The 13,964-nt window shown below is 37.7% G+C and overlaps 1 protein-coding gene across 1 annotated transcript; it reads right to left on the bottom strand.

Moving 5' to 3' along the window:
* Positions 1-1,125: 1,125 nt before the first annotated feature.
* On the bottom strand, positions 1,126-12,950 carry LOC108672278. Its single transcript, XM_047883886.1, has 4 exons — positions 12,899-12,950; positions 3,416-3,823; positions 2,451-2,925; positions 1,126-2,214 (listed from the first exon to the last, which is right to left on the bottom strand). The coding sequence occupies exons 2-4, from the start codon at positions 3,821-3,823 to the stop codon at positions 1,316-1,318; spliced, it is 1,782 nt and encodes a 593-aa protein (XP_047739842.1). The 5' UTR covers positions 12,899-12,950; the 3' UTR covers positions 1,126-1,315.
* Positions 12,951-13,964: the final 1,014 nt, after the last annotated feature.

Genomic DNA, 13,964 nt, shown 5'->3' with positions numbered 1-13,964 from the left:
TATAGTTTCTGTGCGCAGCAATTTATTAGTCAGATGGCATCGACAAGTGCCGGTGAGAAAGTGTGAATTTGAGAGGACACAGAAAAATCTGGCATCCTTTTTAACTTGGGGCATTTGACCCACAGTATTCATGACCGAGAGCTCGTAAAGAATTGTACGAGTTGCTTGTTAGAAACCTGCGCGCTAGGTGAGGCCCGCTCGAGATTCAGGTTAACTCATTTTAACTCAATAATTTTTTATCGTGTGCTTTAAAGGTGATGAAAGAGGGGTACGTATGCTTAGAATTGTCTGGGAAAGTCAAGTTTTTGCAACAGCTTGGCCGTTATTCTAGTTTTTAACCAACCGAAATTTAACGATCTTATCTCGGACGTTCCATTGGCTTGGTATCGTTAGAGACAGGAGTTTTTACGGCTGTCATGAGCATGGGTGAGAGATGCAGAGAAACCTATCTACGCCTGTCCCACTTTGACATGGGTTCGCCAGGTGATATTATTTACGGGTCCAACGGTGCACTACTATTACTATAGCTGCCATTAAATAAAATGACGGATAATAGCTGCAATTTTACCGAATCGAGAGAGTGGGTAGTAATTACTCACTCAACAAAAAATCGGGAAAGTTAAATATAATAGAACAGAAGTATAGAATGAACTAAACTAAATATGATCCTAAAAATTAGAACAATGCAAAGGAGATTCACTATGTAATAAAACAGGTACTTTCGTACTCAAATAATTGCCAACACTCATTACAACGCTAGGATAAAATATACCTGTAAAATAATTGTCAGTTATGCCCAAACTTAATAACATAGTCCTACCTATTTAGGTCGAACACACTAGATCTCTACGTTTATGTTGCGAGATGGAAAACTTCGTTGTTACCAAAGAACGAAACTTCCGCAAGCTCTGATGCACAAAATATGTTGGCCGGTAGGTTTTTTGTCAGGCTTTCTCGCACCTTCGTGCAACTTTCTTCTCGAAATGCAGCGAGTGAATAATTTAGTCGGCCAGTTTTGCGCCGAAATAAGGGCACAATACTAAGTTGAAAATAACTGGTATGACATGTTATTGCGATACCATAAAATAATTTTTGCGCCATGAGTGATATTTACAAATTAAATAACTAAATGAATACCTTTGATGTAATCATTTAGTTTTTTAATTTTCAATCGAAACAGGAACTTTTCGAATTTCCTACGATACGAGTGATAGTTAAGTCTTATTCACGAGCTTGTGAGAAAGAAAATTTTTACAACCAAACTAACAAGAAAATTTGAAACCATGCCGCGCAAGGACTTCGTATCAGTTCCAAGTTAGTGATCATAGAGGGCACTGAACTTGCTGACTGCCCTTGTTACTCTGCCTGCAACGCCAAGAAGGGCAGGCAGAGGCAGATCCGATCGTGGCCTCCCTAAATTATAAACTGGATCTACCTGCAAGGCCCTCGGGCGAAAGGTAATATTTGGATTCCATGTATCATCTACGAAATTTTTTACAGTTTTTTCTGCTACCATCTTCGTAGTTTCTGTACCTTCACTCGTACTTGTAGAGGCAACAGTGGTGTCGACGACTTTTCCCGGTATTTCACCTGTCACATGACTTGAAGCACCAGCGTTCATGCCACTGGCGCCCTGTCGGCTTTGTGCAGTAGAACCGAAGGGATTCACAGCAGCGTACGGGTTTACTTCGGCGTCATCTGGGACAGACCCCGAATAAAAGTGTGTCGATATTTTCATTGAAGGATCGTGATCGGCTTGCTGTTCGATCTCCTGTCTGAGGACTGGGGCGGCAGGTGCAGGCAAAGTATGCGGCGCGTCCTCATTCGTGGCGCGTCTGAAAGTCTTCTCAGTTGACGAGTGGAAGAGAGTTGAAGTCACGTGCCTTTGATACCCCTTAGAATATCCCTTGTCTGGTGCAGAGTATCTCTTGTTTGACTTTGAGGATCCCTTGTGCGGCGAGGAATTTCTTTTGTGTGCGTCGGAATATTCTTTGTTCGACATTACATTTTTATTGTCTGACTTGGAGTATCCTTTGTTAGCCTGAGGATATCCTTCGCTTGCCTGCTTATATGGTTCAGAGTAGCTAGACCCATAGCCGGAAGTGTGAGCTGTATTCAAGTAGATTCCGTCCAGGTTATAAGAATCATAATCTTCATACTCCTCTTCTTTGAAATAACCTTTTGGTATGTAATGTTTATCTTCGATGAAGTATGCTGTAAACAAATACAATTTTATTGAGCACAAATAATCTTCAAATATTCGAATTTAATGACTCTCCAAAAAATAATAATTATAGTTAAAAATTCATTGTATGCAAGAGCCTCTAATTTAAACATTAACATCAAGAAACTTATCATAGCGAAACATCGAATTATTAGTGAGCACATAGTACCTTGGCGATAAAAAATTAGTAGTAATTAGTTATTTAAATTAGCATTCATTGGCTTACCAATGAAAAGGGCAATGGCGATAATAGCCAAAATCTGGTTGGCAATTTGCAGGGGCTTGATGACGAAGGCGATGAGAGCTGCAATGCCGGCGCCGATGGCTGCCAGGAGAGCCAGGAACGCCGCCAGACCCTCTGCGAAGCTCACGCTGCCACCTTTTGTGATGGTCACCGGTTGGCCGACTGTGACCGTTGGGATAGTTATACCTTTTGTGATGGTTACCGGTTGGCCGGCTGTGACCGTTGGGATAGTTATACCTTTAACATTTTGTTTGCTCTGTGCTTGCTCAATTATTGGTGGCGGAAAAGCAGTTCCCGGGTGGCCGACGGCGTCCGTTGGGATAGTGATGCCTTTGAAGACATTTTGTTTGCTCTGTGCCGGCTCGAATACTGGTGGGGGAAGAGCAGGTTCTACCAGATTTAACGAAGAGAGCAGAGCTACCAGAGTCTTGCTGAATACACCCACTTCGTTGAGAATCTGGCGACATAAATTAAAAAAAAAATCACTTTATTACATCTATTATTGGTCAAAACATAACATAATATACATAACATATTTTTTTAATTATCTGGAAAGACATCAGCCAATTCATCTTATGACCAATTACACTTGAAAATTCTCCCAAATGAAAGAAAGTCAATGGGTGCAAAATTAGATTTTGAATGCACAATAATAAAACGGAATCCGATGTTTGAATTCCTCCGTCCTACGCAGAACTGATCAATTGCTGCTAGCAATCATAAAGTGCTATTATTGCGGTTCAGCTTCTAAACTTACCTATATATCTTTAATCTATTACAAATTAACTAAAACACTAGCAATATGTCAGAAATTTTTCATTGTTTCACACATTTTATCAGCTATCGAGGCTGTAAACTATCTATGAATTATCGATTCTCATCTTGAGGGTTATCACTTTTAATTACTATTCATAAGAAACTCGATGAAAATTATGAGTTGAGCTCACCGGAGAATCTGGGACGAAATTAGTTAGATCAGTTTTTTCTTTGCGTTCTTTATTTGGAGTTTGATTGTGGTTGCTCCGTTCAGGAGTTGTTGACGATACACGGACGTCAACTCCTGGGAGCCCTTCCAACAACACCGCAACGTCGTCCGTACCATAATTATTGGCGGAGCTTGAAGTACTAGCCAGATTTCCAGTTAATGCAGGATTGGTGAGAATATTCACAGAAGAGTTCGAATGCAATTCTTTAGGATTTTTATCGGGCCCAACGTCTTCCGCTGTCGTCAATTGATCCAAACCATCATCATCTTTAGGAATAATAGTGGATGTTAAAAATCCCTCGTTCACCGATAGTGACTTGACGGACGAGCTCAACGCCGTGAGCCAAGTGACGATGAGCAGTGTCCACATCTGCAAAATACAAATTTTTACCTGTTAGACCTCAATGGAAGCGCCAAAATCTAGTGCACACATCTGTAAAATAAAATTCTTTATTCTGTTAGACCGCAATGTAAGCGCCAACATCTAGTGCATCATAAATCACAATTTCGATCCCGAAAAAATTATTTTTTTCTCTTTAAGATGCATAGAGCGCTAGGTGGGGAAACTGTCAATGATCTGACTGATGTCAGTCTTTTTCCTGCATTACCGTCCCTAAAGCACCAATTTGTTGGCATCAAATAATGTTGCGGGTTCGAGGATTATTCCTTACGGCTCAAGCTTGACATCGGATGCCAGACAACAAATATTGAGGGCACGCATGTTTTAATCCATCACGCAAATCTACTCTTCCCGAAAATTAGCAACGCAATGCTAGAATACGGTTATGAATTTTTTCCGGGTTGATCGAAATCAAACTATATTTTTAGACTCAACAGGTTTGTTCGCTGTATGTCAATCGTTGTGCAAGAATAGACAACCGTCCACTAAAGTTATAGCGTCTTTTTTCCATAAAGATCGAATGATAGTTGACGGCAATCAAGAAACTCCGAACGTACGTTACCGGGGGACAGTCGTGCTGCAGTAATTGCGGTGTTCTGAGACCGTAGCCTGAGGCGAGGAGCGTTTTTTTGTCGAATGACGTTGAGTGGAACGCAGCCGCGGCCCGACAATTGAATGAAGAGAGTGGCAGTGCTCAGTGTTTAGTGCAACTGCCCAAAAACGCATCATATCCTGACTAGATTGCAGAGACAGCTCTATAGAATTAGAGTATGAGAAATATGTAATTTAAACGTAATTTGAACGCAAATTCTTACGTTCAATAAACAAACATTGAGCTTTAGGCGATTGTGTCGCGTATGCCAGAGCATATAAAATAGACTTACAACATCGCATTACAGTCAACCCGCTACGTCGCATAAACATTCCATTAAAGACCGAGGAAGTCCAAACAAAAAATCTTATATGAATAAAGGCCCATTTGCATGAATATTAAATGAAGAAGAGCAGGTGTTTTGAATACATTAGTTGTACATTTTACATTATTATGTAAGAAACAACTACTCAAGTGTAGAACTGGCCTTAGAATGTGAATGAAATTGTAGTATATTTTAGTTTTAAACGCAAGTCCAATTAAAGTATGAAATCCTTGGGACGTGAGTAAATCGCTTAAATAGGATGCCGTTCTAATTTTGATATCTTCTCCAAAGTTTTTCTACTATTTGAGCCAACAATTATTTCAACTGGTAATAGCCATTTATGCTTATTATCATACAATAAGTTAATTAACTGAGTAAACCAGTTTGATCAGTAAATATAATCAATTAACAAAAATGAATGAAATGATTGATTCGGACGTGAATTATTAACCTACGATTTATACAATATATACATGCTGAAATGTGATCAAAATCTCTCTTCTAACTATAAATCTCGTGGCCCAACAATCATTTTTATTAGAAAGCATTCACACAAATGAAGCTCAGGCTTGGCTTGGATGTAGGACATAATTTGCCAAGCCCGCGTCCAAACGACGTACTACTAATATTGCATTGCAATAACTATGGACGCAAATTGAGCTCAACCTGCAATCATAGCAAATACGCAGTTTTACACCCCTCAATTCTTGAGTGCTTTCGTAAGTTCATTCCAGCAATCATGGCTCCAAACAGAACAGTAAAGAGAGGCCTTTTGCAACCTGTTTCGAACATGCAAACTAGATCCATTTTCAATCGTTTTTTATCCAGCAAATAATTTCTGTGATTTCTAAGACAGCAACGCGAGTATTTTTTCTGTAAACTATTAGAACAGCCGACGTGCCTAACTGGGTAGGGAAAATATTTCCTGAGATCCGGAGACGCAGACAAAAAAGGACATGAAACATTTGTACGAAACAATAAAATGTATAAAAAAATTTTTTAAAGACCACGTTTTTCATGTGGACTCAAAAGTAGAAAATAATTTTTCGGCAGCTACTGATCTCTGTTTGCTTTCATTCTCTTGGTCTTTTGTATTTCAGTTAAAATATTTTACACCATCTAAAACGAAAAACGTGGGGCGCATATGTATTTAATTGTTTGGTGATTACTTGATATGATGAATATGATGGTTCATTGAACATTTGATAAGTGTATTGCTGATATAATTAGAAATAGTGGTTGAATTAAAAATTGAAATTAAGGCATGCCTAAATGAAGATGCGCCCCACGTTTTTCGTTTTAGATGTAAAATATTTCAACTGAAATACAAAAGACCAAGAGAATGAAAGCAAACAGAGATCAGTAGCTGCCGAAAAATTATTTTCTACTTTTGAGTCCACATGAAAAACGTGGTCTTTAAATTTTTTTTTATACATTTTGTTTTCTACTTTTTAGTTTTTTAAGTATTTTATTTTCTCATTTTTAGTCCGTTGCTACACATGAAACACGTTGTTGCGAGCCAGTTTACTTGACTTGATGTACGTATCGATGATACGAAGCGTATCATCGATATACGCAGTCTAAACACGAATATCCTCTCGAGGATGACGTGCATTAAAGGTTCCAACCCCTGCTTGTGAGTTCATTTAGAGTTTATACGCCTGGAAACGTGCAGCAAATTATTGATTATTGTATTGTTATCGGGAGCTGAGCTTCCCTAAAAGTTTCAGAGCGCTAGCTAATGGGAAACTTGGTGAAATATCGATTGCAAGATTTGATCATCACAGACACGAAAGCGAGCTAAGAAAAACGTGGTAAAAAAAGGACATTTTGTACGCAGACTTACAAAATGGACATGAAAGTACGGAAGTACGGCCGACGATAATGTTGAGAACTGTGAATAGACAAAAACATAAGTGAAAATTTTTTTTCTAAATTTAGTGTGGTCATCGTTCCTCGCCCTTGCTATATCAATATGAAAACCACTCGCAATCAATAATATAATTTCAGTTTACGCCATTTGACCAATTGTAAACAATATCTTACCGAATAGCATTATAGCAATAAAATGTTTCCTTTTCCTGAAATAAAATGTTTCTAATGTTATGATAAACTTTTAATCGACCATAATGTGCCCATAAATCCTCTTTCAATAAAAGTGTGTTGCATTGCAATGTCGTTATTCTTGTCAATTTTTGTTGACTGAAATTAGTTGACTCTATCGGTTCCTTTTCGTAACCAAGTGTGCTAGACCAAATGAGCATGAACGAGAAACATCGACAAATTTTCCGAAACTTATTCTTTTCAAAATAAACGTAACTATAAAAAGCTGACCAATATAAAAATGGCAGTCCGGGTGTTCTATTTCTTTGAAGTTCGGCCAATAATTGCCCTGTTTTGCATGGAATTTTCATGCAGCTCTAATTCCATTCAAATTAGGTTTTTACGATTGGTGAGGATCACTTAGAGTTTTCTTTTGGCCTCGCCTTGGAGTTTCTCCCTGAATAGAAACCTGTCATCAGGATCAAGTCTTGCGTGCAGTTGTTATTAAATGATGTTCCTTGATATCGTGCTTGTCTATAGACGTAAAAGTCTCTTTCGATACTAGAACCAAGCACTATTTTGACAGATAAATATCTTCATCATTATAGAGAAAGATGAGCAAATAGAAATTTTTCGCAATTGCGCCGGGAGCGGCAAATTACTGAACATAATTTCAAACTATAGTACTTTACGGTTCGCGCTTTCTTTCTATCTATATTTTCAAAAAAGACGTTCTAAATATTGTTTCAATTCACCTTTTTAATGGTCTATCACAGGAAAATAACATATTGGGCAGAAATCTTTCGGGCTTAAATTTTTTTGTTTGCATTTACTCACATAACGTTTAATTGAGAGAAGGTAAAATTATTTTTCAATTTTACTTGTCCGATAGTATTCAATAAGACGTTATTACATCTTTGTAAATGATTTTTTCTGACTAACTAAATTATTGAATCTCGGTGCAACACCGAAGAATGTTAGCTAATCCTAATGCAATTCAACCAGCTGACCTCTTTTCCCACAAAAACCTGTCAGAGTAAAGATGTTCTGCAGTGCCTTATGAATGAACATTCGGGCTAGTGGGCAAGTAGAATCAATTTGATCTGTAGCCGGGTTATACAAGGTAAGTTTTATGAAACTGCTCGGTGGACTATGATGATAGGTTACTGGACTTTGTAAACTGTGGACAATTCGAGGGATGGTAAGAGTATGAAGTGCTGCTTCGTTCTTGGGTTTTGTGGCTGACAGTAATTACATCTTCGACTATTCACTACTATAACTAATAGTGTAAAGATTTTCATACATGGAAAGAATAATGTAGGTCAGTTATTGACAGCCAGCTCAAACCAGGGCTGATTGGTGTTGAAAATTGTTGGTCCGCGGCTGATTGGGTTTCAAAATTGTTGGTTCGCGGCTTATTGGTGTTCAAAATTATTGATCCGCGGCTGCATCCCAGTTGATAAACATTTTATTTATTGCTTGCTTGTAAAAAAAAAACATTCAAATCTACTTGAGTAAGTGGTATACATATTATTTTGTTTTCTGTGTAAAGCTAATTAATATATTTTTGTCTCGTCAAAGTGGTCTGATAGCTGTTGTGATTTAAAACGATCCTATTTTCATATTTCTGTTAATAGGAAGAAATTGCATTTAATTCTCACTACCGAAGACACTGAAGTCTTGATCTGTTCTTATTAATGTAATGAGTTTCATCAATGTGTTCATCTAGAAACCACATTTATTGTGGCTGATTTGATTTTATATACAAGAAAACTAGCATAGATTTTGGGACGTTTTAAAACTGAATGGATCTTTAGAAATAACATAATCTACAAATCTTATTCGAATTAAGTACTTTATTGCGCAAATTAGGTAAGAGATAACTACGAAAAATTTTCAACATGTTCCCTAAAAACGCTTGAATCGGGGCTGAACTTTAAATTTTAAAAAATATTTTTATTCATAAAATACTTTATAAATAAAATATATAAAAATCTTATACATTTTTAATATTTTACGCCTAAACAAAAGCGCAAATTATATAATTTACGACGAGGCAGTCGTGTTTTTGCTCTCACTCTATATAGCTATTATACAGCCGGTAAACCGGATCCGATCTAGTAGTACTTTATCTGTCCAGCAGGAAACTTAACGAATAATACATTTTCATTCAGAGGTTAAGAAACAATTCCGGACCTACCACAGTGAAAGAATCGTATTGAGGTGAAGTAACGGTAGAAATCTACTTCTTTTTGCTAAAATAGCGTCCCTGCAAGATTATCAAGGGCTATTATTTTACAATTTCTTTCTTAAATAAATCGGTATCTTCAGAATCTACGACAAACGAGCCTCCGCTCTATTAGCAGGTATGACAGACAAGTTTGTTGAGCCTCACAGTTACAGATTCCTAAATAAAAAGATTTCTTCGGGTTAATAGAACTAGAATACATTAGCGCGCCGGCGACCAAACAAACGGTCACCATGTTTGTGGAATTGAGATGCAAGACGCGCGATTAAAAATGGCTATGGCCTACGATTATACATTCACAACACCGTTAATGAAAGCCAGTATCGGAGAAGTTGATATGCTTGTATGGTTACAAGATTAGCATTGATATTCTCTCTCCCATTTCATTATCTTTTTCTATAATTTATTGTTCATTTCAGCTGAGGTCATCAACCCCTGTCCCGTAGCAACATTTATTGCAAAACGTGCGGCCAAAGCGCGCTGATAAAATGCTCCAAGAGGCTCTTTTGTCCACTGGAAAGTGGGTTACAGTCCACAGTTGTTTTTTTCAAAGGGCCTTATTGCAGCGACGCCGCTAATAGGCACATGCCCAGATGATGGGTGCGCAGAGGTTCGAGAAAGCCACGAGCATCGAACTTTATAGGTCAGGAAGTTAGCCAAACGCGTCGTTCTCCGAAATATTTTCAGGAATTTGAGGATTGGTTATGAGTATTTAATCTTTACAGCTAGCAAATGAGTACAAAATTCAGGAGTTCGAAAACAATAATGATACACAAGATACTGCAACGCTTCTAATGTTTATTTGACAAGCACATAATACATTTTGTGAATAGCTCAAAATTTAATAATTTCCACTATAGGAATTTGTCGAATCGACATTTCTCCGGTTCAACCTTCCCTAATTCTGAGCTGACTGAGCTACGAAGGCTAAAATTTAACTCAATCAAAAAGCAAATAACCGATTTATTTTAATGAGAGAGAGAGACTCAGTAACAATTAATTCGTGCAGTCTTAAGTGCTGAAACGTCGTTGATTATTATATTTTATAGTTTTAGCACTTCTAAGTAATAAAAGATCAAACGACGCAAATTCTCTTACGTTCAATGAACAAACATTGAGCTTTAGGCGATTGTGTCGCGTATGCCAGAGCATATAAGATAAGCTTACAACCTCGAGTTACAGTCAACCCGCTACGTCGCATAAACATTCCATTAAGACAGAGGAAGTCAAAAGAAAAAATCTTATATGAATAAAGGCCCATTTGCATGAATATTAAATGAAGAAGAGCAGGTGTTTTGAATTCATATTAGTTGTACATTTCCAGGAAAAAAGCATGCGCAACGCCCGGTAAAGAAGATTTATGCGCTTAAGCGCTTCTGCTTTATATGGTGCTTTTTTATTTTCGTGTGAGCAAAAACATTACAGGTTCTATCCCATAAATTCTTCTGGTTCTGACTCAATGAATGAGGTTGATAGCAGGTCACTCATTTCTATTCGGTAAATGCTCCTGGCAAATGTTGAAAATTATGAAACAAAACATAAAATCACCTTAATCGCCCGGTATGATTAACTTTAGATTTTTACACAAATAATTATTTTCTTAGATTAGATTACGCAGTGTGAGCTGTGAGTGTGATTTCCACCTTGAAGAGCACACACAATATAGCGCTCTAAGATGAACTTTATTTCAAGTTTAATTGTACAGTATGAATATTCCTGATCGCAAAAGCTCTAATTTTATGAATGTAGTAAAATAGGAAGTAAGACAGCAGAGTATAAAGGACTGAGTCATGCGCCTACAAGTATGAAGACGACACATCTGTCCAGGTGAGAGCTAACGGGCTTCGCGATAGCATACCCTGTCTACTGGAACGGTGCTGGCCATAGGAAGCCTGGCTCGTAGCCGCAGGGAGACTCATGCCCTCGTTAACTTTACTGTCATTTCTTCCACTCGCTCACACTTTCCCAAGTCCTCCAAAAATCTCATGATTTTACGATCAATCGACAGATTAATCGTACAGATCATTTGTCGTCGAGTAGTTTTTACAAGTTTATCTACGGTGCGCTGACAAAATAAAATGATCTTGGTTCACTCAAAAGAAACATGAAGGCAGAAGATTGATTTCTTAGGAAAACTAATCATGCTGTGTAAAAAACCCCATCGTTTTAGGATTATATCAGAAGGATTGAAAAATAAAATTTTAAACTTATCTTTCAGCCAAACCAATCATATTTAGCGCTAACTCTTATCGTATTGGGTAATTGTGTCAGGTTGATCGATTAATGAATGATATAGTAATAAGTTGCTTTTATTCACTCAACTGTGTAAAGTTCTGGTTAAAACGGGTAAGATTGAATAAAACTTTGCTGACACATTAATTTTTTAGATACGTGGTGCTCCAAGTCCATGTCTAATATTTATTTATCAGCAAACTATTTAAAATTTAAGTTGTATTTCAAGCGCTTCAAAAGACTCACGAAGCAGATTTCGGAAGAACGGTGGGAGACAAGGTCGATGTAGGTCAGTCTCTATAAATATTCATGTCGCATTTCATATCGAGGTCACCTATGACTCGTATGATATCATATAATTGCCTTATGCAGTTTGTTGTGCACTAAGATGATAATAAATTGGTGCAACCGTGATAGCAGTCCAGTAGGTGCCGGAGATGCACTTCATCCTCGTCTCCGCGGATCACGAGGTTATCTATCACCGCAGCTATGACGAGCGGAGACGCCGGGGCGTCTTTGTTCAACATCCGAAAGTCTTCCTTCGTCCCAGATCGCCGTATCGATTGACCTCGTAAGTTGCGGACCTTCTCAGTACAGTCATTTCAATGGAAGAACCATATGATGCTAGCCAATGTAAGTATTGAAGTGATATTCACGTGTACTCCATGAGTGTCCTAATGCTGTACGATTATTTTAATTCTGTGAAGTTCGATAAGTTCGATCGCTTACCTTGTTAAAATTCAACGATGGTGTACAGGAAGTTTCAAACGCATATACGAATTATGAATATAAATAAACGTACATATGCAATTAATATAGCTAAGAAGCGTTAGCGGGACGTTAAATGCAAATTCTATTATGAATTAATTGCTTTTATAGCGAGTTGATCATATCAAGAACAAGAGAAGCAGGCATCTGGTGCCAGAGGGGAATGCTTGGAGAGTCCAGCCGGTCGTTGTGCATGGTAGTGCGCAACAAGCGTCTGAAGGAGACGATTTTACTTACGAGTATTGATAATATAAAAACAACGTGCCTGAAAGCGCAACAGGGGTCCAAATGAGTTGATTTTACCCTGGAGTATTTGTATTATAAATTCAACGCACTGACTAAGGATCGCAGTTGATACTTTTTTTCTGCTAAATCGTCAAATTATCGTTGATAAATCACTTTTAAGTTGATAAGTGGAGTACAGTTTATTTAAAATAAAATATTGAGCAATTATAGTAACTTTTTATTTAAACAGAAAACGAATCAATATTTACGAGTTTCACGTACGTTCAAACAAATTTGAAATAGGAATAATGTTCATCGTGACTTATCAACAATGCCCCAAATTTTTAAATAATATTTTAGCTTCCACTAATACTAACTAAGGATAAACAAATTTTTTGTTTGCTTGTGAAATGAAGGTAGGCATTGTCATCATGTTAAAATTAATTTGATATTTATTCGTCGAAAATTTCATCAGTACATTCCGTGCAAGTACATCAGTACATTCCGTGAAAGCTATCATAAAGCAATAAACTACAAAACAAGCACCCTGTTGATCAGCTGGAACGAAAATCCTTTACTAAGAAAAAATGGCATCATCCGAGAACTACTCACTATAGAGGTAGACTCCAGCCGCACCAAGGAGCACGCGCACGTAACACCGAGTTTGAACCTCAACTAACAGGTTGCCCGCCCTCTTCCTTCCTTATATACACTCACGTGACCCGAGACGGTTATCCCAAATCTCTTGTCGTGTTTTTGTATTTCTAACAGTCTTTGATTATTGCCTCTAAATAATACGATTCTTATACGGAAAAATTTGTTCATTCTTTACTAACAATAAATAATTATAGCTCCGATGAAAACTGGTTTTGAAGGAAAATCTTGTTCTCGGAGAAAAAGAGGGACAAGTTTTTACTGGATAGGCCAGTATGGTAGCCTGGCCTGAGAGCAAGGCACGAAACTTTCTTGCGGCTGACGGGCGTCGCCTTCCCGGATATCGGAATAAGCGTGAGGCGTTTTAAAAAGATAAGGGAGAACGTTGCCCAAGGTTCTCATATTGACGGTTGGTTCTGATGTTTCAGCCCCGAGTCACAGCGGCGAAGCGTTATTGATTTGCGCAAATTCAGGTTGTGATTTTTTTGCAATTTTTATTTTAGTAGCAATGATTTAGTCGTGCAATGATGCCCAAGACCAAGCAGACGTATACTCAGCAACCATCATCTGGGTTTGACATTTTTCTCGTTACAACGTTTCCTGCATCACATACATAAAACTTATATTTTTGATCATGATTTGTATAGCGCACTTTGATATTTCCCCTAGCTTCTATTCTGTAACAGGGATATTTTTCAAGTTCCATTCTTTTGGCTGTATCCGATATAACTAGCAACATACTGTGCAAAATTACATCAAATACATGTAAGAATTATTATTAATAATTAATCATAATACTACGAAGAGGTTTGATGCACCCTTCAAGAACGGGCAGTGATAATTTAAATAGGAAAATACTCCGCATGCGCTTTGAGGGTATTGGATACTAACCATGCAGTGCCGTGCGTGATCCTACATATGTATACCGTGCCAGGTGGTTTGTGTCATATTGTTGTAGCACATATGCGCCTGATGTATTTAATATCTCGCTTTAAATATGTCATGGCACCTAAGAAATGCTTCA

This window comes from Hyalella azteca, unplaced genomic scaffold (genome assembly GCF_000764305.2).
Source record: "Hyalella azteca isolate HAZT.00-mixed unplaced genomic scaffold, Hazt_2.0.2 contig13949, whole genome shotgun sequence".
In the NCBI taxonomy this organism is placed as follows: domain Eukaryota; kingdom Metazoa; phylum Arthropoda; class Malacostraca; order Amphipoda; family Hyalellidae; genus Hyalella; species Hyalella azteca.
The sequence above is the reverse complement of the archived record's forward strand: the minus strand, read 5'-3'. Positions and strand labels throughout refer to the sequence as shown.

Bases quoted from the DNA above. Each gene is read 5' to 3' on its own strand.
- LOC108672278 (XM_047883886.1), bottom strand. From the start codon at position 3,823: ATGTGGACACTGCTCATCGTCACTTGGCTCACGGCGTTGAGCTCGTCC. The intron at 2,926-3,415 runs GTGAGCTCAACT...TTATGTCGCCAG, and splicing joins ATTTCGTCCCAGATTCTCCG to ATTCTCAACGAAGTGGGTGT. The intron at 2,215-2,450 runs GTAAGCCAATGA...ATTTGTTTACAG, and splicing joins CGCCATTGCCCTTTTCATTG to CATACTTCATCGAAGATAAA.